Source organism: Ciconia boyciana, chromosome 1 (genome assembly GCF_034638445.1).
Source record: "Ciconia boyciana chromosome 1, ASM3463844v1, whole genome shotgun sequence".
Lineage (NCBI taxonomy): Eukaryota > Metazoa > Chordata > Aves > Ciconiiformes > Ciconiidae > Ciconia > Ciconia boyciana.
This window is the reverse complement of record NC_132934.1, coordinates 95,689,607-95,715,246: the sequence shown is the minus strand read 5'-3', so window position 1 is coordinate 95,715,246 and position 25,640 is coordinate 95,689,607. Positions and strand designations below refer to the sequence as shown.

General features: G+C 41.0%; 1 protein-coding gene across 3 annotated transcripts; it reads right to left on the bottom strand.

The window, feature by feature from the left end:
- Nucleotides 1–5,953: 5,953 nt before the first annotated feature.
- NXPE3 (neurexophilin and PC-esterase domain family member 3) lies at nt 5,954–25,559 on the bottom strand. 3 transcript variants are annotated; one of them, XM_072884275.1, is made up of 7 exons: nt 25,463–25,559; nt 24,049–24,100; nt 21,878–22,090; nt 13,186–13,946; nt 11,031–11,104; nt 7,492–7,698; nt 5,954–6,566 (listed from the first exon to the last, which is right to left on the bottom strand). In XM_072884275.1, exons 3-7 carry the CDS (start codon nt 21,968–21,970, stop codon nt 6,016–6,018), a joined length of 1,686 nt encoding a protein of 561 aa, XP_072740376.1. In that variant the 5' UTR covers nt 21,971–22,090; nt 24,049–24,100; nt 25,463–25,559; the 3' UTR covers nt 5,954–6,015. The 3 variants fall into 3 exon arrangements, with proteins under 3 accessions (XP_072740376.1, XP_072740361.1, XP_072740368.1); XM_072884260.1 differs by lacking the exon at nt 25,463–25,559 and adding an exon at nt 24,241–25,391; XM_072884267.1 differs by lacking the exon at nt 25,463–25,559 and adding an exon at nt 25,311–25,383.
- Nucleotides 25,560–25,640: the final 81 nt, after the last annotated feature.

The window sequence follows — 25,640 nt, the reverse complement described above, 5'->3', positions numbered from 1 at the left end:
TGGACAGGATTTTCGGGAGTCACTGCCCAGATACAAGCTAGGTTACCTTATGTGAGAGTTCAGATCTGGGCGACAAGCACCACGGTGAATTAACATTTCAGGAAAGACCTAAATATCTAGATTCAGGGAGATAATAAAACATTTCCTTGATTTCAGATACATTGGTCCTGTATTGTAAGTAAGAAAGCTAATGTTAGAAGTCACATAATACCTTGCTAATTGGGGATGCGCCACTAAACCATGGGATGAGCACAAGCAGCCCCATTCCAACCAGATAAGAAACCACGTGGTCTCGGCTCTTTGCCAGCCCTGATGAGCCTCCTGTCCCTCTGTCTGGCAGTGTGAGGCTCAAGTCCTTTCCCTGCCAAGCACCTGTGACCTCTCAGGCAAGTTACATACCCTCTCTGAGTCACCACAGGCTCTGAAGAGCAGACGACACAGGATGAAAGCCTGCCTGTGCACTGCTCCTTACTCCGGTTATAAATGCTTTGGTTTTGTTTTAAGAAGTTCCCCACCTATGATATCTGTCACATCTACAAACACATGAAAACCCAACATACATGGCTTCAAACCAACTGTAAGCAGAAAGTTTGGAACTGTACACATATGATTGCTATGACGTTGCTGTCGGGGCGGGAGCAGAGGAAGGGGTGGGTGAGCAGCCTGGGTGGGAAGAACTGTTCCTTTTTTGACACATTTGGAGAAATAAATGTATGCATATTTCAGTGTGCTATATTGGAGGAGTGACTCTGTCCCACACCATTGATATTGCATTTGGAAACCTCCGCATGACCAAATCCCCACCTTCTTCCTCTCCCTGGTGTCACAGAGCAAGACCTTTGCACACTGTCCTTCCTTCAACCCCATCCTACCCTTTTTGCTTCCCCTTTCTTTCCTACCCCTCACTCCCATGTCCCCTCTAAGCATGCCTGGGGCCTGACCTCACACCACACTGAAAAGCAGCTCATGCTTTGCAGCCTCTCTCCTCCATTTTTGGCGAAGTGAAGGCCGACATAGGTGGGACACGATAGCAGTACACGTCACATTGTTTCCAGAGCAAAATGCTGGGAATAAGCTACTTTGCCTTTGCCTTGTTACCTAGTGGCTGTCAGGTGGCATTGATGAGGGCAGGCTGGGGCATGAACCCAGGTCTTTGTTTTGGAGGAACATAAGAGCAGCACCCTAGATCATACCACTGGCCGTTGCCCCCTACCCTGCCTCCTTCAGCAGTCACCATCGAATGAGAGGGGGAACAGAAAAACAGAGCAAACACTTAGCAATATTGCTTCAGTGTACTCTTCTAGTTTCCAGGAATTTGTAGTTCTGGGATTTTTCTGAGTCAAACAGGCTATTTTTGGCTAAACATATAGGAAATCAGCACACAGGGCAATGCACCCTGCTTACTTCTTTCTCAGCTGTGAATCCTGGCTGCAACCTAATCCCAAGGCAACCCTGTAGCTGTCCCCAACTCCCCCACCCTGGCCCTCCAGCCATCCCAGAGGCTCCCTGGTCTGTGCTGTGCGGCCGCTCTCTCCCCCTCCCCATGACCCTGCAAACACAGCTCTTGGGCTCACACGGCAGCGGGCACGCAGCCAGGCAGCGCAGGATGCCCTACGGCCCTTGAAGGCACTGACTGACTTACAGAACAGATCCCTGCTTGATTTTTCTTCCACTACTTAAAGGAAAAACTGTTCGTAAGCTAGAGAAGCAATGACCACGCTGCATCTCCTCTGTTCTTCACACTGCTTTTTTAAATCAAGTGGCTTAAGGATTTCCTGTCGGCCAGTTGGGTTGCAAAAGCCCTCAGAGAAGGAAGCCTAGATTATATACAAGCTTTTATTATGCTTGCGTCAGGCCTGATACACTGACAACAGGAAACATCAGCGTGCTTCAGCGCTAGGTCTCCATGCCAGGCTTGTGCTGCTCGCACAGATTACTCCCCTCCAAATACACATCATCAGGAAAAAAAAAAAATCACTTTTTGAAGTTATTTTAATCTATAAACCATAGTGTGAAACTTCTACCCAACACACAGCACAAAAATGTAATAGGTAAAACCAAGGGAACTACTATGCAACTATAAAAATGGAAAGTATGTGGGGTTACAGCAAACAAGATAAACTGAGACTAAATCAGATGAAACAGTTTAAGTAAACTTACCCTCTTTATTAGGAACTTTTTATTCTTTGAGACATTAGAGCCTTCTTTGTATTGTAAGCATTTTGATAACGTACATATAATAGAAAAAAAAAAAACCTTTGAAAACAAGTTCTTTTTCTAACACACAGATACAGAGTCCTTTGCTGCTACGAACAGGTAACAAGAGCCTTCCCAACAGTCTAAATATATGAGTGGAAACTAAGCATGAAGAAGTGATCTAGACTTAACAAGTAAGGGCTTTATAAATTTCATACGCATTTGAGATTCAAGTATTTTGCTGTTACTTAAACTATCATGAGCGGAACAATGTTTTAACTCACACTTCTGCAACAAAAACAAAGCAAAACCCCAGTACCCTTACCCTTCCCAGCAGATGACTTCAAATCTTCGTTTTTGTCACATATACATGGAAGTGTCACCTGTAGTACATAAAAAGTCACACAGACCCTTCTAGTAAGCAAAGGTCCCATTTTTTAAATGCTTACCTCTAACAAGTAAAACAATGAAAAACAATAATTTGGAACTTGTAAAGGAGAACTGCAATAGTGCTTCATAGCAGATGAAATTAGAAGCAACTGAAAACTTGAAAAAAAGTAATGGAAACTTCTGCTTTTTATCCTCATTTTCATAATCAATTAAACTAACGTTTTCACTAAATTTCTAGAATGAAGAAATCCGCCTAACATGGTATATATGAGAAACAAGATTCTCAAAATATCAGGAGCAGAAAAATCATTGTGAATCAGTCTAATCTGTAAAAGGGAGTTTACTTATTTTATAAATAAATTGCTCTGAAATCTTCTGATAAACACCATAAAAATACAGTATTTTTCACTGGGATTTGAGTGAGCTGGATTTTGAATAAATAAATTTAAAAGAAAAAAATCTCTGTATTGAAAGGTTAATAATCAAAAGGCTCTGGACAGGAACGAAAATATCAAAAATAATACAATTTCTTCCCTTCAAGTGAATAAAATGGAAAGAAAAGGAAAACAGGGCTTTGAAAAATCTCATTAAATAAAACTTTTTTGTGTAAAGGAAGATACTTAACTGAGAAATTCCTTTCCAGTCCTGTTTCATATTAAGTAACTTGGAAAAATAACCAACCTCTTAACCTAAGTCCCCATTAAAATCCATTTAGAAGCTTTAAGGTTTAAAGAAACTGATTTAAAAATATTTTATTGCTTCTATGTGCCTATATACAGTACATACACAACTGGTGCAACTGGTAACGACCAGAATAGAAATGAAAACTCATTTATAGTTCAACTGAATTTCATATAGAAGCATAGTGTCCCCGGTCTTTACCTTAAAACATGAGTAACTCCTCAGTTTCTCCCCCCTCTCTATTCCAGAGCCCGAAGAAATGAAATATTGGTCTTCATTCCAAATTAACTGGCAATTTCCCTCAAGTTCATGACCTAAAAGTTAATCTGTTATTAAAAAATTAATCTAATTAATCTAAAAGGGAGAGGTTCTACCAGAAGGTGATTAGACATCTTTGCTAATAGCAGTCCTGTTCTCTTTCCCTTAATTGTCAAAACATTCAAAAAAATTTGTTCCTCTTTATCTGTTCTTGGTAGCTAACAGCAATATAAAGCTGCTGTTGAAGAGCAGTGGTGAGCACAAAAAACATGCCACCACCACAACACTTTCACACATGATATGGCTTTACGAGGAAAACCAAATGGTTAGTCCACAAATTACATAGTTTCCTTCAAGTAAAAGTTCCTCAAAGTAAAAGTTTGAAGTCTTATTTTCATTAACGTTATTTGGATAGATTTGTTTTTCAGGATGAAAGCCTTATACTCTACCTATTTTAAAAAACACACCTGGAAAAGATGAAAGGTCATTTTGCATTGTGGTGGTTTACCTTCCCAGGCCTGAATTGGTGTGGTCTCTTTTTAGCAGAGGATAAATTACCATTAACATATTAAAGGAAGAAATAGTTACCTAAAGCTAATGTATGGACAGATACGATGTGAGGCAGCTGTCAGAAGGAACTAGCAAACTGAACCTCCTTAATTCTGATTTGAAAAGCTAAGAATAAATGCTATTTCAGTGTATGCGACTCCTCCAGTCATTTTTAAACATTTTAAAATAGTTAAGTTTATAGATGGATGCTGCTGACGACTTTTAAATGCTAAAAGCATTTACATTTGTTTTTACAACAGTTCTCAGTTGTCCTTTGAAATGAACAAAACAAAAACCACTGTTCCTGCAGCTGGTAGCATTGGCTCTCTTGGGGCTCCAGCAATAAGAGCACAATCTTCCTAACATAGCAGCAAACCTGGCAAAGAGTAAAACATTTCTAATAGGAAGACATTTCAATTATTCCACTCTGCGCAACCTACCAATTTGCCTTATTAATCTTCTCAGTTTGCTCACAAAGACTTGACTTTCATATTCTCCTTAAGCATGATGAGCATCTTCAGAAGCACTCCACTACTGCTTCGACACGTTTCTCAGTAGAGCCACTGGTAAAGACTACCTTTGGCCTGAGTGGGACCAGAAATAAGACAACATGGAACGCTTCTCTGCTGTTTCATTTGGGGGCTGAATTTAATCAAAACTTTGTTTTCAAAGTGCTACTAGTTAAAACTATGGACAGGCTCAATCAAATTAGCAGCAGAAAACACCACACCAAGAGGCCCAAGAGCCACCAGCTTTCACACCAGCAAAACCACAAAATTTACCAAGCATCTGTATGAAGGGCAACCCGGTGTGTGTTCGGCTTCTGGGTGCAATTTTTTTTGACCTTTTATATTGGCAGCACTGAAGCTCATGAATAAATGATAAAACTGCCAAACATAGAAGGGGCATCATTGCACGGCCTTGACATTAGTGTGTGCCAGTTACTGTTACCCATTGCCAAACTTCGTCAAGTGCATTCAGGTCACTTGGCTTCTCCATAGAAACGCAATGTATGAATGATGTACAAGAGTAATTATCAGAAGCCCAGTTTTGCAGGAGCATAACGGAATAGCTTTATCTTACAGGGAAGGGAAACACTTTCATTAGTAAACGCTTCAAGCTTCAAGTAGGCGAGCCTGCAACTCACACTTGCAGAAACTGCCTGAGACACTGAGGTCATAATATACACATTTCTCCATTACAGATAAATCAAGAAGTAGACAGTGTATCAAAGCTCAGAAGAGATTCAGTAGTACAGGAAACCAAACTGAAATGCTGTGTATTTGCATTATTTAGCAGCCATCTGTAAACACCAAGGGTGCCTAACTAGTGTGCTCCATTAAATTCCAGCAAATTCTTGCTGACTTAGTACTGCAGATATTTTGACTGTGCTTCCTTGATTGACATTAGTGATTTTGGTACACTCCCTTCATATTTCTAATCAGGACTTTGAAACAAGAACAGACATTGTGCTTCTCTGACATACAACTGGAGGGGATGTCCCACAAACTCTGGAACATTGAAAGACCACTTCCAAAATCTTTCCTAGGTTTCACACACAGTTCTGAGCAGCAAGACCCTGGCAACAGAATCAGTGTCATATGGATTAAATTAAGCATACAGTGCAGACAACTAGTAAAGCTAATAACCCACATAATTTCTTATTGAATCCTGTCAATTTAATTTAAGGTGCTCTCTAATAATCTCAGAGATGAATGATAAAGTTGAAAGGAATCAACCTCGCAGGAAGATACAGCCTGAACAGTCAACTCCTCTTTACCACCCTTCACAGCTACCCAGAGTTAAGGCCACCCCGCTTACACTGCATGCAAGTACAATAACCAGAGTTCTTCCATACCATCCAGCATAATTCGACAGCTCCGACAAAGAGCAACTTTACTTCGGCTACAGCAAAAGATAACACAGGGATACCCACTTGTGCTAAGTTTGCAGAGGGCACACGTAAGATAAAAATACATCTATTTGATTCTTAACAATGACTTCTTTTGGGTGCAAGTTATGTGGCAAGTAATGAGCCAGAGACATCTCCCAAGCATCCACAAAGTGCACAGCAATTCCTGAGAACATTTTCCTCATGACAGAATCAAGCTGAAAGGAATACCAGTCACTGTTAAAGAGGCTCACTTCTGGCCCAAGCTCCTGAACATTAGCAGTTCTGATGATGATTAAAGTCTTGGGGCTGCGATCCAACAGTTGAATAATTGATCTCCGAATGTTCCTCAGCCGCCGGATATACACTTCCACAGGGAAAGTGCTGAAGTGGGACCATATAGTTATAGCTATCACCGTGTTTCTCCCACCCACGATGCCATTCAGTTCATTGGCAATGTAGCGCAGTTCACTGCTAAAGACTGTGGAAAAGCGAATGGGTGGCCCGTGACAGCGGAACTTCAGTAGGATATTGTGCTTCAGGTCCACAGACATGAAAGGGCCAACATTCTTAGGACTCCCCAGGTTAAATTCCACTAGATCTGAAAATCCAAGAGCAAGCGTTAGTGAAAGATGGCATAAGAGACTAACATTATCAACAAGACGCTAGGACCACAGGGCAAAAGTAGCAGTAGGTAAGGAAATCTGAACATAATTCTAAGAACTCTCAAATGAAACAGAAGATGAGCATCATACATGTGCTAGCTGCATATTTCAGAGTGGAGTTTAAGGGTGCTGAAATTTGCAAGACGGCACACTTCAACTTCACAAGGCTGTCAATGCCTTTTCCAAGTTTCCCAACCTATTTTCTTCTCTCTCTCGTAAACAAGAAATTTTCCAAATAGACTCCTTCAGTCATTGTTGCCCTATGAATCCAGTGTTCATGGGAACCATTCTAGCAACTTTAAGACGCCATTAAAGACGACTTCAACATATAGGCGGTAAGGAGTCTCAAAGTCTGTGTTCCAACACAACTTTACTGCTTTAGGGGTAAGGGAGGAATATCTAAGTGGCTACTGAAATTCTGTTTTTAAGTTAAAATAAGGGAAATACAAGAAAGGGTCCAAACCCAATCAACAGTAATGGAAGCAATTTGCTACTTCATTCCAAAACGACTTGTGTGATTTGGATGCTGGAAGGCCTTACCCTGGCACTCTAAGTGACTTCTGCCATGCCCCTGGGTGGCCACCTTAACTCACGCCACAGCAGCAGTCCTCATTAGTGAAACGTTTTACAAGGACAACTTTGCAGATACCTTGTGGCCCCATTTCCAAGGCCTACATGTTTCCAGTGTCTGTTCAAACATTTGACTAACTGCCTTTCTGCCAGCACTTCTGATGATGTTTCGTCTTTCCTCTTCCTTTGTTTTGTCATTGTCATTCAGTAAGAACAACTCTGTGTCTGAGGTGTGAGAAATAAAGGTTTGCAAAGGTCTTTAGGAACAAAATCTAATTAAAAAAAAATGACCTGGAACAAATGCTGTCAGATATTCAAACCACTGCCTTATTGTAGAGTCTCCAAACAAGTGGATTACTTTTCCTTCTAAGCACTTGGTTATATCATCTGACTTGTTAAAATGATGGATACAGCACGTTCTGGACTTCCACTGGTCTTCATAGTAATAACCAGAAGGGGAAACTGTGGGATCTTCAGCTCTGTCTATACTGCTTGAATCTGGAAGAGAAGAATTCTTTGAAATTAACATACAACAAAACAGCCTCCATGACCTTCATGGACACATAGCCAGAGATGTATGAACATCTTCCCTAGTTTAAAGCGAAACAGTATGAGGCACCGTGCAGATTAAAAAGCTTGATGCATCACACTTCTGTAAGCCCAAGTATTTCCCCTCCTATTGCTGCAGCAAAACCTGCAACTACTGACAGAGCTGGCTGAACAGTTATAGTTTAACTCGGTCCAAATCAAATGGTATCTCTGACGATAAAGTACAAAACAGTAAGTGCCTGACACCTTTCACACTTAGATAGAAATGCTCGGTCGTGGATGCTTGCAACAGGTATAGAGGAACGCAGGCAGAAAGGTCAGCAGAGCACCCCCTTCCCCCCGCCCGGGCCGGACCCCGGACCCCAGACCCCAGCTCCCACCGCCCCTCACCGCCCGCCGCCCTCTGGGCCGCAGCGCACTGCTGCCCTCTAGCGGCCAGCTGCCCGCAGCGGGGCCGGCGCGGCTGCTGCGCGGACCGCCGCTGCCCCGCGCAGCCGCCCCTGCCCCTGCCCCTGGCCCTGCCCCTGGCCCTGCCCCTGGCCCTGCAGCGGGGACACCAGCCCCGAGGGGACCACCCCATACCGCTCGTATTTGCTTAAAAAAAAAAAACAACAACAAAACAAAACACCTCTATGGAATGACACACGCACACACTGACACTCCTGCTCCAACCACACACGCTAGAAGAGTGAAGCCTGAATCATCAGGACTCCAAAACTAGGAAGCGCCAGCATTAAAGCTATGACCAAGAATTTGGTATGTGCCCTTCGAACGTATGAATTACGAGAGTCTCTAATTCCATGGATTTCATACCTTCTCTCTGCTGCCTAGCCCCTTCCCCTTTTACTGCCTGGGACAGGCGGCCCTCTGAGGAGTGATTAGCCTACACCAGGGAAGCTCTGCTCTGTAGGACACCTATTTAACTTGCAGAAGTCGGATGAAAACGTTGCAAGCGAGGGCCAGAGACTATAGGAAGAGAAGCTGCAATCTCAGCGTTACGTCAGTCAAACATTGCCACACTTCTCTTAGTATCCAGTGTGACACTAGCACGTCGAACTTCCTTCCGTGAGGTCACTACAGGCTCTTCCTTTACCACATGTGTGTTCAAATACCTAAACTGAACACGCACGGAGCTGCTCCCTGGCACCAACACCAGCTGCGTGGAGCAGTCACGTCCAGCTGTTTAAACACTTTTACCCACCTTGGTGTGGAGACTACCTGTTAAGAATACCCCTGCCCTGTCCTAACTTGCAGCTGTTTGGGAAAGCACACATTGCCACAGCCAAAACCCTGTCAGGGACCGTTCTAACTACGTAAAAGCACAGGCAGCGGAATTCCAGTGCCCAGAAGCATCCTCTGGTAGATGCTTCATTGTAACACAGGTGTAGCCAAAATGTAAACACTCAAAAAATCAGGCCATAAGCATCTTTAAACACCCATTCCTAACAGGCATTTTTGCTCTCACTGTTTGCTCTCACTGTATACAACATTCTCTGAGTCTTGCAGTAATAGACGTTAGCCTCCTTAGACCTCACAGGGACACTGTAAAAATCAAACTATTATTACGTTTGTATAACACAAAGACTATAATCATGAGTACCACAGAAAAAGCCATTAGAAAATTTTATCTTTGGATGATTCTTTAAATCAGGCAACAGGGACAATGAAGGAAGAGAAAAAAAAACAACTAGTAATGTTGGCTCATCCAGTATGTACGAAATGGGAATCCTACAAAGAAAAGGAAAAAAACCCTTCATGTGGTCATGTAATTAAAGACTAATTCATAATGTGAAATGACAACTTCAGTTCATTTGTTTCTTAAGTTTTGATGTAAAAACATTTCCATTTTTTACCTTTTAAATTTATTCTTAGACTATGCATATATATGTGTAAAAATGGTACTAGAACAACTTTTTGGTGCCTCACACTAAACATAACACCAGCATTTCAAATCTGTGTACAGTATCATACCAGTTTTGCTCCAGAATTCAGAAAGCCATTACTTTTGGATTTTATAGAAGAGAGTAAAAGCTCCAATCTGAATAGTTACAAAACAAGAATAGAAGTAAGAGCTTGTACTTCAGAAAAAGAAAGTTTTAAAAATCAATTTGATCTATGTTTACCCCAAAATAGAAAGGTATGTGCAAAACCAAAAACAGCAGAACAATTAAAGTGTGCCATCAATCCTAGCAAATCCATATATCCACGATCATTATACCAATGTATTAAGTTTATTTATTAAGAGACTGTTCTTCTTAGAAGGCATTTCCCAGAGGAATACCATGCTACTCCTAACAACCCTTCCTAACCCAGCATTAATCCTCAGGAAATGCAGGCAGGCTTTGATCATCTGTAACTCCTGAAAGAAGGGCGATATAATTGAATTTCAAATTTGCAGCAGTTTCTGTGAAGAAACGTGTAAGATTAAAAAAGCAACAAAAACCATGTCATCTAAAGGATCGAGAGAAAGAAAGGGGGGAAAGCACTGCTGGCCTAATAGCAGCACTCTATTTTTTTAGCAAACAGCAAAACTAAAAGCAAGAAATGCTGTAGGCTGTTTTCTGTTAAGACCTTATTGCTCAGGTCAGGAACTCTACCCTTAAAGTCTCCTACAACCTTATAGAAAAAACATAGGAAAAGCTTTCAATTCAGAAGCAATTCGCTGTGTATCACATTTTATGCAGGCTTTTTAGAGGCACAAAAAGCGTGCATGTGGATATGAATGAGATAAAACCTCTAAGTTTAACTTAATACAGACTGTCTTTTTGTTCTCTTTTTAGACAGGGTACAGAACAATTAGGTTCTGGTCCACAACTGTAGGTTCTGACATCCTGTGGTAATGAAAATGATAGTAATACTTAAATGCAAATTGTCAAACCCTGTTAGACAAAATTCTTAACACAGAAAGAAATTAAGAAACACCACACAGGTGGTTTTGCTAGATTAACTTCAGAGTTTGGTGAGCACTTACTGTAAGACATTTTACATCTCTGAGTAAATGCTAGAAAAAAAGACACTTTGGGCAAGAGAACAAACTTTTTTTTAAATTATTTTTTGCTAAAAATCCCATTTATGTATGTAGTTTCAGACAATTTTGTTATTAGTACTGAACTTCTGTTACAGTAACACCCAAAAGCCTTCATCTTCTCAATACAAATTTAAAAGTTAATTTCTGTTCCATGCTATTTAAACAAACAAATCAATTATTACCTCATGCCTGTTGTTCTTTTTATAAGTTTAATTATGAATTACAAACAAGAATCTTATAAAGTTCACTTTACCTGTAAATGCCTTGGGCTTTACAATCACTGAATCAGGTCCACTGGAGAGTATCGGCCTTTTGATATTCACATCACTTGAACAAAAATTAATAATAATAATATAGTAAGGCTGTAAAATTTGAAGGTAATATTAATCTCATTTTTTCTTAACGCACGTCAAATAAGCAATAAGAATTTTTTACTTTAAGTTTACTCTACTTCCTATAGCTGAATTCATTCTCTATTAATTTCCTTGAGACCACGATCACTGTTCTCAGTCAGAATTCAGGATTTCGTAGCACTAGGACACAAATCTTGTGGACCCTTTTACTGGCACAAATCTAGTTAAAGCTATCAAGCTATCAGAGGTCTGCAAGAAGCTTTGGGGGATTTACCACAAAGATGGGAAGCTCCCAGCTTGTGGTACGTGTACCACTGCCAGGAGACAAACCACTGAAAGGGTATGCTGCAGCAGCAGCTCCCAGCTCTGCCAGTTCTCGGTAGGTGCTTAACACCGCTTTCAGCTCCCATAATCCCACAGCCTGCTCCGCAGTACATAGTGGAGCTTGCGGCAGTCCAGCACCACCACCACTTGCAGTTCTAGATGTAGACGAGGCTAGCAGTGGTGTCCTGCCTCTGGGAGAGACGGTAGTACCAGCCAATGTCCAACCAACTTCGGAGATCTCCAGCAATAAGGTCTTCCAGTAGGACAGCAATTTGCTGAATACAGAAACAAAGCTCATCCCCTTGAACACCAAGAGACCTCAGAAGTATTTGTTTGTGGACATCAATGAATTCTGACCATTTTGTGTTGGACACATATCACTATTGTACAGCTGTGACAGGTGCAGAGATCTAATACCAAGCTCTTGTTCTGTCTTTTGTTGCTGTTCTAAAGAGAATCCCTGTCTAATGTTTTTCTCTATTTGAGAAATAATCTATTTGCAATTTCTATAAGCCATTTCAGTCAAGGATCTCAGAGCCAAATGAAATAAACAAAAACAAAACAAAACAAGCAAAAAAAATTTCCCACTCCCATTTGGAAACACCACCAATCAATATCAGCCATATTTTACAGGTGAACTGCCCGAGGCACAGAAAGTTAAAGAGTGACTTACAAACTTGATAAGGAATAGCCAAAAAACAATTCCACTGATATTTACTTTTGATTTCTGGTCTTCAGTTACAAACGTACACACACACTTTCCTAATTAAACTATTTGGAGCTGCTCTAAAATCCTTCCCAATTTAAGCCTCAAGGGGACATACTGCTGAAACACTTTCCTTCAACACCTTTTTTGGAGAGCAAGGCAGTAGCCTACGACTACAATTCTGACACTACACAGTAGCTAACTTTGTCTCATTTCAGCTGAGGACTGTTCAAAACTGTTGAAGCAGTTCTACCACAGAAGCAGTGGTACCACATCTACCACTACATGCTAATCCTTATTTAGATTAGCATGAACTACAGAAGCAGTTCTACCACATCTACCCTGCACTAAGAGATATATATATTTTTTTAAATGCTGAATGCAGAAGAAAAAGATGACTGTGAAACTGATTTAGTTTGACACTTTGTATAACATGCACAGATCATTTCCACTTGCACAGGTATTCCTCAGCACTTTGTTGTCCCAGGTGTTTTCTTCATGACTGACTTAAAATTATCCCTAAGATTTGAAATTCATACTGAGCAACAGGGAACCCGCTGCATTACATGTTAGATGACTTTTGCTGAGGATAAAAGCAATTGGTATTTTGTGTAAAAATAAGCCTAAAATCTGGACATTTTTTAGGTAGTTCAGACTTGGCCAAAAATACATCTCAAAGCATTGTTATTGATATTGCAAGTGTAGGTGTGGAAACAAAAAATAAGGAAAGAGTCCCCAAACCACCACCAGATTTAGACAGCGTGCTCTTGTGAAATTTAGCAGGTACACCAGGGTTGAATTCAAAGCATAGAGAGAGAACTATGCTCCAAGTTTCTTTAAGATTACTGTGTTCTTGCACAGCTGAATGGAGGGGAAGAGAATATTCAACAACTCGCATCAAACATCTGCTCCTGCAGATACACACCTCCTCTAAGGCAATCTGTCATATTTCACCAATAACCTAGAGTTTGTCTTCAAAAAACCATTACTTGACTGAGTACAGATAAATTCAACAACATACATACCTTTGGAAAAAGAGGCTTTCCTCTTGTGTCAGAAGACCTTTTTGATATCCACCCTTGGCATGGCTGATTCGGCTGGCACAGGACAGTTTTCGAGGCTTGTAACAGAACCATGGCTCACCCGTGTAGAGATCTGTGAAGTTACACACTGGGAGATCCCCAGGCAAGCAAACATTGCACTCAGTGGTCTCTGAATACCTCCCAGATTTGAATGAGCTTTTGAAATAGACCCTGTCTGGCCTTTCTTCTCGTAAACGCAGGAGGACTTGGATCGCTTCACTCGGGTGGACAAGTGACACAGAAACTTTGACCTCTCCTGGCCAAAGCAAGGTAAAGAAGACTTTGTAAAGGCCGTTATGGCAATCTACAATCCTTCCTGTTGCTCCAGCTTTCAGCAGAGGAGAGTGAATTCGTGCCTGTAGATAGTCTCCACCATACTGCTTGGGTTTTCCTTGGAAATCCTTCATACGAACAAGCACCTCTAACTGATCACCTACCCTGAAGAACCTGCTGGGTTTCACAATCACAAAGTCACTACGTGCAGGATCAGTGCTTTGTACAAAGGCAATTTTGCCATTAGAGGGTTTTGGCCACTGTATTGCAGCGAGCAACGATTCCTGTTCCGCTTGTTCTCTTTTGGACAAAATCTGCTGCTTATAACCACAGTAAGGCTTCCTGGTAATTTTGGTTGTCTGTGACAGAGAATGCTGGACATTGTTTTCTGTTATCCAATTTGATCCTGAAACTGTATCATCATCCAGGTGCTATGGAGGAAAAAGAGTACCTGAAACTATGCTATTAAATGAAACACTATGAATAACAGATGCTTTGTCAGGAAATGATCCCAAGAACTGGGCTTTGCTTTACAGAGCTTTGAAGCTGACCAAATGAAGCAACTTTACTAGATGACACAAATCTATTACTTTGACCACAGGCTTTCTAAGGAAACAGGTGGGCAACCTGTGATTACCCTGCTCTGGCAAAGAGGCTTTTATATAAATCAGGCCCAATATTTTCTCTGGCACTGTTTTGGCTACCAGTGTATTCTGTAAATATCAGCAGTGTGAAAAAAATTACAAAAGGTCATATGCTTAAATAGTAAACTGTAACTCATGTTTAATTTTCTTACTGTCGTAACATTTTAGTCTTCAAGCACAATAGGTCTAGTAACTGCCCAATATAATGCAAGGAAATAGGGTTTCTTTGAGACATTACGCTGCAGATGAATCTGATGCACCCCCTGCACATGCCTTCTAGAGAAGTCTGCTGCATGTAGGAGCTGCGGTCATTTATCTGGTCACACTCACGTTGCTTCTCATCTAATTATCTGAAATGTGCGTTTCCCTGTAATGTACAGATTGAAAGATATGGAAGAAAAGAAAGTAATGCTTCAGGGGCAATGAATTCATGAACTGGTGGGCAAGTAAAATAGTCTAGGACAAGCTAGGACTAAACAGGGAAAAAAAAATTATTTCTTTGTTTATTTTTAAGATTTTAAAATCTACATACAGCTTCTTCTAGAAACAAATGAAACACAACCAGAGCATCCCCTAACCCACACAAGCGTTTAAAAATTAAAACAGTTAAATACAATGCTCGAGTAAGAGAGGGGGCTTCTGTTGTGACTTGAGATCAGTGTCCAAAACTGTATTTTTATGCAAATGACTGCAGAAATACCATCTTCTTCAAGACATCACACAATTTTGCAGGTTTGCATTAGGGAAATTTAAAAAATAGCACAGTCTAAGACTCCAGAGCTACCTGTGAGATTTCTAATCAGCAAATCCAAACTTACACCTCAAATATGCACAAAATCAGCAGTTAATGAATACTGAAGTATCAGGTATATGTAGTAGAACCTATCCATACTCTTATTTCATAGAGAAGCAAAATACATCAAATCATTTTTCAAGCAAAGATTAAAATTATACAATGTACCATTCACATGGCATCAGAGAATACGCTAGTTTAGATTTGAAAGATTGCTTAAAAATTAAAACTACGCTATTTGAAATTTTTTAAAAGATCATTGTACTTACCAATATCCTAGTGTTTTCCATTTACTTCCTCCATAATTAACTGCTCAGTAATGTAATAAAATTCCCAGCACTTACACTTAAGCCTTGTTTATTGTTATAAACCTTTCTTAGTCCATTGAAATATCATCTAGAGTACACATACATACTAAGTAGTTTCCCCCCCACTGCATTTTATTTGAATTTGCCGGTATATTAAAGTCATTTGAACAACACAGAGATGCAATATACCTTTTTAGAAGAAAGGTAAACCTGACAAGCAATAGAAACGCACAGGCTTTTGAAGCCTGTTACATAAGAAGCTGGTTTTCATCAGCTTAAGAGTAAGAGGATAATGAGCACACTAGGATGTAGGATGGATACACAGAATCTTCTCTGTTTGATATCCATGTTAACTATAAAATCTGAAATTGCAAATTGTTACATTTTAACTATAAAATGTAAATTGACAGGTACCCAGAGACAGACAAAATGTTATTATCACAATAGAAGCTTTTGCTTCTGTTTTACATTTCCACCCAGGACTTAACAAATTTTCCCTGAAGGCCATCTGAGGTAATTCATAATTATTTCTATTTTTCATCACAGCAGGCAAAAATGCAAACATATCACTGCACATTACTTCTATTAATCCAGTAAATTTCAGGCAAAGCTGAGAATGAATCTCAGGCCCAGTTCTACTTTAAATCTTGCGTACATGCATTCTTGAATTAAGCCAAGTTTCTATTTCTGGATACCTTCACAACTTCTTCCTTTCACTTGCTCATGCATATACATAACACAGAAAATAATGCATGGAAATATTTTTAAAAGTTAGCTATATATTTTGATGCATCCAACAAGCTGGTAACCGTGTCTCAGTCAGCAAAAATATTTAAGCATTTTCCTAAGGAGGGGTGGAGAAGGAGAATATGTGTTTGATTAATACTTGTGTTCAGTGTAAGCTCTCAAGAGGAACTTTCTGTATTTCAGTTGGTTCTTCAATGGTTGATACTTGGGGGGGGGGCCAAAAAGGGGGGGAAAAAAATCCTTTCAAATTAAGAAGAGAGATGGCTATCTAAGAAGGCCTTAAAAACAGACCTATCACTGTTTTTAACCTTCTATAAAGTTCTTTGGGGTTTTTAACCCAGTCTTTCTGTCAGAGATGTAGAAGATGTCATTTATGGCCTAGCTAGCCTTTCTGAAGTCTTTCCAAGGGCCTACCTATATCTTCCAGTGGAAAAGGGTGCAGAGAACACCAAACCAACAAACTCATACATTCAGAGAACAGAGCAGAGAACATAGTTTGATGTCTCTAAAGAAGGCTAGCTACACAGCCTTTTTAGCAAAGCACCAGGCTGCTCTTCACCTGTATGCAGCTGAGGTCCTGGACAAACACTGTCACTTCAACTCCAGCATCTCCAGGTTAAGACCCATTAAGCAGAATAGATCAAACCACAAATATTTCCTCAGTCAGTCTTCAAGGGTGGGGGGGAGAATCTCTATGAAGGTAAAACCAGAGCTTCTTCAACATCCTGAAGAACCATTCTTTGTGTAACATCCTTGTTTGTCTTTACAGCCCTCTCCTAAACCCAAACAAGACCATGTATTATTGCAGCATTATAAGCTTATGTGTGAAAGTAAACTACATCATGTATGCTATTAACAGGAGAAAATATTACAGAGATTCCATTTTCCAGTTAAGGCAGGGAAAGCTTCATAGCCAATTAATATACCAAAGATTTTTGACTGGAATAGAAAATCTTTCCAAACCATCTTCCTTTCTTAAGTGCTTCCCAGGCTCATCTCCAAACAAGTGCTCAAACATTCCTATCCCTATGGATACACATGGCTTGCCCTGAGGCAGATTAATAGCTTAGTCTGTCCCCACTCCATTCCCCACCCTCTCTTTCACTGGCACTTCCAAATCTCTCTGGCTTCTGTCTGTTAAGTCGTCATACTGAGCCCAGGCAGAACTGTGGCCTCTCTACTCTAGTGCAGCCAAAATAAAATAAAATTTCTTTAAGTAGGGCAGATAGAGAGCATTTCTCAAGAGTCCTCTTCCTTTATGTTATGACACAGACTCTTTTAGTTTTTAATACAATCTCCACGTTGAATAACACTTGCCCTGCTTTGTTTATTTCCATATATACTCCATTCAAGGTGTCTTGATTTTGAATGCAATTCCGAAGAAGGGGAGAGGGTTGTTTGTTTGTTTGTTGGGTTTGTTTGGTTTTTGGTTTTTTTTAGTTGGGGGGGTGGTGGTGGTTTTTTGTTTGGGCTTTTTTTGTTATTATTTTTTTATTTGCTGCATTCTGAAGTTAACCAGAACCCAAATGTGATCACAAAGTAATTTAACGGGTGTCTGCCAAGTAACGCAGGCAGGACAGAATGGATTACACGTCAATTAAGCACAAACAAATCGACAAGTTGTTCCCAGTGCGTGAAAGATGTCATAAAAAGGAAAAAAGGAAACTGTATTTTCAGGAGAACTAAAGAAAGTTTCAGCTCAGCAACTCAGCTTTTAGCATTCTCACTGCCAACTAAGCAAAAATTAGATATAACATATAGCCCCACCCAGGCAATCATGCTCTCAAAGATATTCTAGAAGGGTGTGCTGGCTTTGGCGGGGGTAGAGTTAATTTTCTTCATAGTAGCTAGTATGGGGCTATGTTTTGGATTTGTGCTGGAAACAGTGTTGATAACACAGGGATGTTTTTGTTATTGCTGAGCAGTGCTTACACAGAGTCAAGGCCTTCTCTGCTTCTCACCCCACCCCACCAGCGAGTGGGCTGGGGGTGCACAAGCAGCTGGGAGGGGACACAGCTGGGACAGCTGACCCCAACTGGCCAAAGGGCTATTCCATACCATATGACGTCATGCTTAGCATATAAACCTGGGGGAAGAAGAAGGAAGGGGGGGACGTTCAGAGTGATGGCGTTTGTCTTCCCCAGTCACTGTTACACCTGATGGAGCCCTGCTTTCCTGGAGATGGCTGAACACCTGCCTGCCCATGGGAAGGAGTGAATGAATTCCTTGCTTTGCTTTGCTTGCGTGCACAGCTTTTGCTTTCCCTATTAAACTGTCTTTATCTCAACCCTTGAGTTTTCTTACTTTTACTCTTCCGATTCTCTCCCCCATCCCACCAGGGGGGAGTGTGCAAGCGGCTGGGTGGTGCTTAGTTGCTGGCTGAGGTTAAGCCACGACAAAGGCTCACAGGGTACTTGGTTAGACCTGCAATGAACACTCAGTTAAATGCAATAATGTTGGTGGCTGATAAAAAAAGTTGACTATTTCAATTGCTGCTGAAAAGGTGGAACTCTTTCTCAAAGCCCAGTATCTCCCACCAGCTGTAACTCTTAGCTTGGCCTAGTACATTCAGAACAATGGCTGTAAACCTGCATACGTCACTAACACTAGAGCAGGAAACACCACACGAGATTCCCAGGTGACAGGCGTAGGGCGAGGGGGAAAGTTCCAGTTTGCCCAATAGAGAGTCTCAATTTATGCAGCAGACAATATTTGAAACTGAACAAATATCAATTACTGAAAGGTCAGTCATCTTCTTTTCAGTAATTTTACACTCCAGGTACTTTATCCCTATTTGTTGTCTAAGACAGGCATGAGATCAGTTCACTGTCTTTACTGTCTCACAGCAGTGAGTGGGTGCTAAGTTACTGTAAATGTGAAAGCCAATCCTAAAAAGCCATCACCTGACAGACAAATGTTCCAGCAATAATCCGAGTAAGATGATGCAATTATCTTTTGTAGGGACCTGAAATTTAGCAGCAAGAATAAAAAACTTTGTTACATAGTTCTTTTGTTCGGTTTCAGCTGTTTGATTCCACACACCATTCCTTCATCCTTGCAAGAAACATCCCCTCTCCCCATACACTCTCTTTTCTAAGTGCTTTTAAATAAAAGAATGCTCACAACCAATCCTGAAGTGGTTCTGTCACTCTAAAGGCAATTGGTACAAATATACAAACTCTCCTGTATCCTAAAAGCATGATGTTGCTCCTCAGCAACAACCTGACACTTCGTGGAAAATTACTGAACATTTTATCTGTCTGGCTGTGTTTGAAAAAACAAACAAACAAACAAACAAACAAAACCCCACAACACACATTTCTTCCGGTACTATAATGCAGTGGTCAGCTGTGGACCTCAAGGGAGGACTTACTCTGTACTAAAAAGCAAATTAAACACTAAGCAGGCTATCAAATGTTTTGTGGCTAGCTTGACTTTTTTTTTTTTTTAAACACAGTTAAGAAAAGTAAAATTCTGACATGGGTAGGACTGTTGAGAGGGTATCATTAGTAGCTTAAGAATTCAAGAGGGAAGATTGCAACATGAAAAAGTATAAAATCCTGAAGGGAAAAAGCAGAGAGGCTAGCTGGGAGCTAGCTGATCATTGCGTTAGCTCTTTAGCTTCAGCCAGCTAGATTAGATGATAGGGGGATGAGAAGCAGCATGTCTGATGCATTTACAAACACGTTTTCAACAGTAACCAACAAAAAGCCCTCCTTCCAGAGCCTGAACGGATTTGGTGTGATATTCTGTGAAAGCTTTCTAAGACTTTTTCTGGCTTTGATCTCTGACTGAAAAGAATCAGCATAGATACCTATACTAGACTGCCTGAAAAGCTATGCCGAAGACACAGACAAATACCAGAGCAGGTCCATTCAGAAAAGTCAAGACAACAAAAGGGGTTAGAGTTGCATGTTACACCATAAAGATTTACCAGCAACACGATACTTAACTGAGTTTGGAATTATCAGGTATGTAAAGGTCAACAAAGCCACATATCATGAATAGTGGCAAGAAAAAGCACAGAGTGAACACCCATACTGCATTTTTCATTTCACTCTTGAAGCTCTGCCAGAGCCCTTTTCTCTAAGAAATGTAATTTAAAAAAAGAAAGAAAAAGTCCAAGATCCAAAATATCAAAACTGTTCTTCATGCAACACCCTAGGCCAAAAAACACAAAAAGAGACAACAAAAGAAAAGCTACCTTCTATGTTACACAAAAATGATCACGCTAACTCAAACCAAAGGTCCATCAAACACAGTATTTTGATATTTCCAGTAGTTTCCAACAGCAGGTATGTGGGAAAAGAATACAGGCCAAACATGTTGTGATACTTCCTCCTGAAGACTTAATCCAGTTCCTATCCCTTTATGGCTTAGAGACTAGGGTTGACATCTTTAAGATTTAGTATCCCCTAGTGGATTTTTCTTCTATTAATTCATCCAGACTTTTTGAATATATGCTCTTAGCAGCTACGCAGTCTTACTGCAAGGACTTCTGCAGCTTTGCTGCAATCCATAAAAAAATCACACCTGCTTCCTTTGAATTTGGCATCTGCAGTTTTTATTTAGTGTCTCCACTAGTACTGGTATAGGTAACAAACATTCTTTAGTTATCGATCCTGAGCCACTTGTGATTTTAGACCTCTCAAACATCTTCCTTGCCCTTATCTGAACCTCTTCCAATTCAACTATATCTTTTTGGGAGTGAGAGGGGATTTTACAGCCCCTCTTTTGGATCATTTCATTTGGGCATCACTAGCCAGGAGAAAAAAAGACTCTGCAAGCAGGATACACACAACTTAAAAGCATAAAGCAACTATTGATTGGCTAACATGCATAAAAGATAGCTAGAATTTAACGAGGTATTAGGCTAAGCATTATTATGCTCACCCACCAAATGCCGCACTGGACAGTCTGGCCAGGCAGGCAGCCAATGGGCAGGGTCAGCCTCCAAGGCTCCCGAACAGATCCTCGGTCATTTTATCTGTCTTGACTTTAGTCTGGGGTTACTGACTAATGCAGTTTGAAAGTATGTCTGCACTAAAGTGATACATAAAATGACTGCAAGTCAGACACAGCAGAGGGAAAAAGGAAGAGGCAAAGAAAAGCTGCATCAGTACAGGCTGGAGATCAACTAGCTAGCTAACAGCTCTGCAGAAAAAGACCTAGGGATTCCGGTGGACAGCAAACTGACCATGTGTCAAAAGCACAGCGGCAATGAATTAACAAGAGCATAACCAGCTGATCGAGCAACATGATAATTGCCCTCAACTTGACCTTGGTGAAGCCGTATCTAGAACACTGTGTCTGGTTTTTGGACACCCTGTATCAGAGTCAAACTGGAGAGACCAGCTTAGAACCCCTGAGATGATTAGGGGACTGGAATACATGACCAAAAGGAGACATCAAGGGAACCAGACCTTTTTTTTTTATTTTAAAGTCTGGAGAAGACCAAAAGAGGATCTAATTGCAGTCTTTCACTACCTAAAGGGGAGTTACAGAGGAATTGGAGTCAGAAGGACACACTGAAAGGACAAGTGGCAACTTCCACCTGGTCATAAGAGAAACATTCTTCCCTATGAGAGGGGTGCAGCACTGCAACAGGCTGCCCGGGCAGGTTGTGAAACTTGACCATCCTTGAAGACTTTCAGAACTCAGCTCAACAATATCTTGCGCAATCCAAGCTAACTTTGAAGGCAGCCCTTTGAAGGGGGTGTTGGATTAAATACCTCCAGACATCCCTTCCAGTCTGAATTTTCTGTGATTCCAAGTTGTAGCTAAATGCTGTCAGTCACAATTTTAACCTTACACTCGAAGAGGAATAATGTTGCTCAAGCCCTCTTGGAGAAGAAACAGGCTCCACTTACCTCTAACTGAAAAAAATTATGGACCAGCACCACAATAGCCAGTACTGCCATAAGCAGGCAGAAGATTTGCAATCGGAACGAGTCACGCCACATTGTCCACTCATGTCTTTCCCTCCCATGTTAGATGCTGCCATGACTTCCATTCACCACAAACATGAATGTCATTTCGTCTCAGTAGTGCACAAGAGAATTCGTTTGACTTCCAATTCATTCCTGCAAATGTATTTACAAAAATTATATTAAGTCCCCAAAATATTATTAGAAGTAAAGTAGAGTTTAACACTGCAAGCATATAAATGGCGGAACTGTGCACAGCAACAACTGGTGCAACAGAAGTCAGTAAGTCAAGACAGATTTTTGTGGCATTAATCTGAACAGTACTATCTATTATGTTACTTAATTCTCTTTGGCATGTCAAGGCAAAACCTTATCATAAAGCCAGTCCCACCTGTATTTGACACAAAAAAGGCAAAAGAAGAGTGCAAGATTTATTTCCGGTAACAAAAAACCCAAAACAAACAACAACCACTCTATTTATCCATTAGGCCACACTATCATCATCCAGCCAACATCCAGTCTTTTAGCAGAAACTTGTGGTTTTAGACATCTCCTTATTTACCCAATTAAGAGATTCCAATAAGTTGTTATTAAAGACTAAGGTCTGAAGCAAGTCTGGAGAAGCAAGATAAAAGATGCTTTCTTCAGTTTTCTGCTGGGGAAAAAAATAACTGTAACACCTATCAGTTAAACAAGAGATATCTAACAGAGTTGAATGCACTAGAATTGAACTTCAGAAATTTCTATAACATTAGACTACATCCTCCCTGATGTGTTGTTTTTTATCATTCCTTTTACATCATGTACTCTTATACAGCCCTAATGGTAAAAAAGTAAACTTCTGGGAAGAATGCAAGGTGTTGAGTTTTGGTTTTGCTGTTTGTGATTTTTTTTAATAAAATATAATAATAGTCATGTTTTTAATAAAATTTAACTTTTATGAAAGACAGTGTTTCTTTGAGGTTGCTTGATAGCTGATCCGTTATAAAATCACAGACTTAACGACCGTTGATAAACAGTTCTGACAGCTTAATGCTTGTTCAGTTTGACTCTTATATCTTCCTTCTTTTTTAGAGGGACAATTTTGAGGCAGTCATTTTGCAAGCAAAAAGGGTACCGTTCTTGCAGAAGGAGAAGCTCTAAACTTGGAAACAGATAACAGATGGCAAGGAGAGACAGTCAAAAGACACCAGTCTCTTCAAACCTAATATTCTCAAAGCAGTGTTACTCATACAACCATCCACCAAGTGCAACAACATAATCAAATGATTAGATAAACTTTGTATAACTTTCTAAAATAGCATAACTGAGAAGCTATACTATTTATTAAGACTATATGAAGAATGCTTTGTAAATTTAAATTAAACATAATGATACATTAAATATCAAAATTAACTAATTAAAATAATTCATTAAATGAACATAGACTAGAAAACTGAAATATATTACTGGTATAAGCAGGACAGTCTCAAAATAGACCGCACATGAAATTGCAAGGATTATAGGGATTATAACTTCAAATGCTTTGCTGAGAATTACAGAGATTGTAGTTCTGACTGATGAACAAGTATTGAAAGAGCAAAATGTCCATTAAAGTATCAAACTGACAAAATGCAACAAAAACACAGCTTTGTTGGAACAGTTCTGCGCTAATATAAATTATTAAATTTGTATAAAATATCAACTTGGGTTTTAAATGGTAACTGACAATGAATATACCTAAATATATTAAAATGCTAATTTAAAGCTATATATGAGCGTTTGAGGAACAGAAACAAATACATCAGAGAAAAAGGGAATTTCCATTTTTGTTGCTGAGAATTCTCTTCAAATCAGTGAAAAGCACGTGACACTGAAAATTAACAATGTAATTTCATACACCTAAAAGGCCACGGAGGCTACTCCCTCGTATTTTTGTTTAAGTTTTTGTTCAAAATTTTCTGTATTTCTGTAAACGTCACATGTTCTAAAATATTCAAATGTACAGGTTTAGAGCTTGCTTTATACTAAAGGCCTTAATGTACTTCCAGCTTCATCATCCCTGAATAATTGATCTAGTTCATTTTTTATATAATGGAAGCACATAAGAACGCCAAAAAGCCTTAGATTCTTACCTTATTCTTGGAGCATTCTCTGAAGCCATCCATGCAAAAGGCCAAAAATAACCTTGGAAACAATACAGGAAAAAAAACCCATGTGTATATATATATATATATACACACACAATTTTTTTTTTAAAGAAAATCTCATATACCGGTGGTTTGCTTGCAGTGACACAAAATAACATGACAGTTAAGACTCCTTACCCGTAAAATTAATTTTGTTTCTACAATAATCCAGGGAATTTTTTAAAAGTATTTTAATTCTTTTTAACTTCAGTCCTATACCTTTGAATTTTCTGCTATTTATTGTTAAGTATTACTCCTCTCAGCTTTGTTCCATGTTATTACATGCCCCATTTGCCCAAAGTTAAAAACAAAAATCAGCTCAGTGACATTTTTATGAACAGTCTTCAAGTTCTCTCATGCTCAGCTACAGGATTGGTTTTTTGTTTTCTTAAGCCATCAAATACTGTCAGCTCTCTATCCCAACACTTCTCTAAGCCAGCAGCGTTACAAAAGCACGTATTAGCTCAACTACTTCAAAGAACTGTCATGCAAACCGCTAAGGCAGACGAGCCACTAACTCTGGCGATGGCAAAACCATTTCATTGAGGCACAAGGTTTCTCAGCTAGACGCTTGCGTGGCTGCAGTCACAGAAAATCAGATTTGCTACTGTTTTTCCCAGTTCAGCCTTGCTCCCCAGAGAGCGGGGATAGCAGCCCCTACAACACGCGGATATTCAGAGGTCACCACCGACCATTTGCAGGAGCTCGGCTTTGCTGCAGCTCCCTGCAGCAGTTCTGGTCTAGGAAAACAATCCTGCTCCCACAACGCCATATGAGACCTGCCTAACTCCACGGTTACAGAATAGGCACCCACAAGTAAGGGACGGGGGGAATAAAAGGCAAGCAGGAAGTAATCCTGGCGGCAGTATAAACTGTAAAGCTGTATGTTACTGCTTTGATGGGACTTTTTATCGCGCTCTTCCGACCCGGAGCACCCCTTCGCCTGCGGCTCGGCAGCCCCACGCAGCAGCCGCGGGGCCGGCCAGCCTCCGGGGCGGCTCGCAGCCCTCGGGGGAGCGGCACAAGACGCTGCTAGCGAAACTCGGCAGGCCCTGCACCGGCAGAAAGCACCTTCAGCTGCCGCCGAGACAAAACCCGAGCGCCGCACGCAGCGCGCCCGTGAGGGCAGGCGGGCCCAGCAGCGGGGCGCAGCAGCGTGGGGACCGCGGCATCTGAGCAGGACACCCGCCAGCCCCGGGAGCCCTCACCTCCGCCGGGCACCCGTCCCCGCCACGGTGCCCCGCGCCCTAGGCCGCCGGGCCTTCCTGCAACGGACCTGGCCCCGCTGCCACCCCTCCCCAGCGCCGCTCCGGCTTCCCCCGCCAGAGTTTCCCCCCCTCCTCAGGCAAGCCCCGCACACCGCAGCCGCAGGCCCCGCCGCCGGCACCCCACGTCCCCTCACTGCAGCCCCAGCCGTTCCCCCGGGCCAGGCGGCGGCCGCGCCCCCGGCCCCCAGGCGGCTCGCTGTATATCTATCGCCCCGGCGCCCCTCCTTCCTCCCCGCCCCCGACACGAACGGCAGCTGCCATCGCACCACC

Excerpts from the sequence above, each read along its gene's own strand:
- NXPE3 (XM_072884275.1), bottom strand. The coding sequence starts at position 21,970 with ATGTGGCGTGACTCGTTCCGATTGCAAATCTTCTGCCTGCTTATGGCA. Across the intron at positions 11,105-13,185 it reads GAAAGCCTCTTTTTCCAAAG|TGATGTGAATATCAAAAGGC; the intron begins GTATGTATGTTG and ends TTTTTGTTCAAG. Across the intron at positions 6,567-7,491 it reads TCTGACAGCATTTGTTCCAG|ATCTAGTGGAATTTAACCTG; the intron begins GTCATTTTTTTT and ends TTGGATTTTCAG.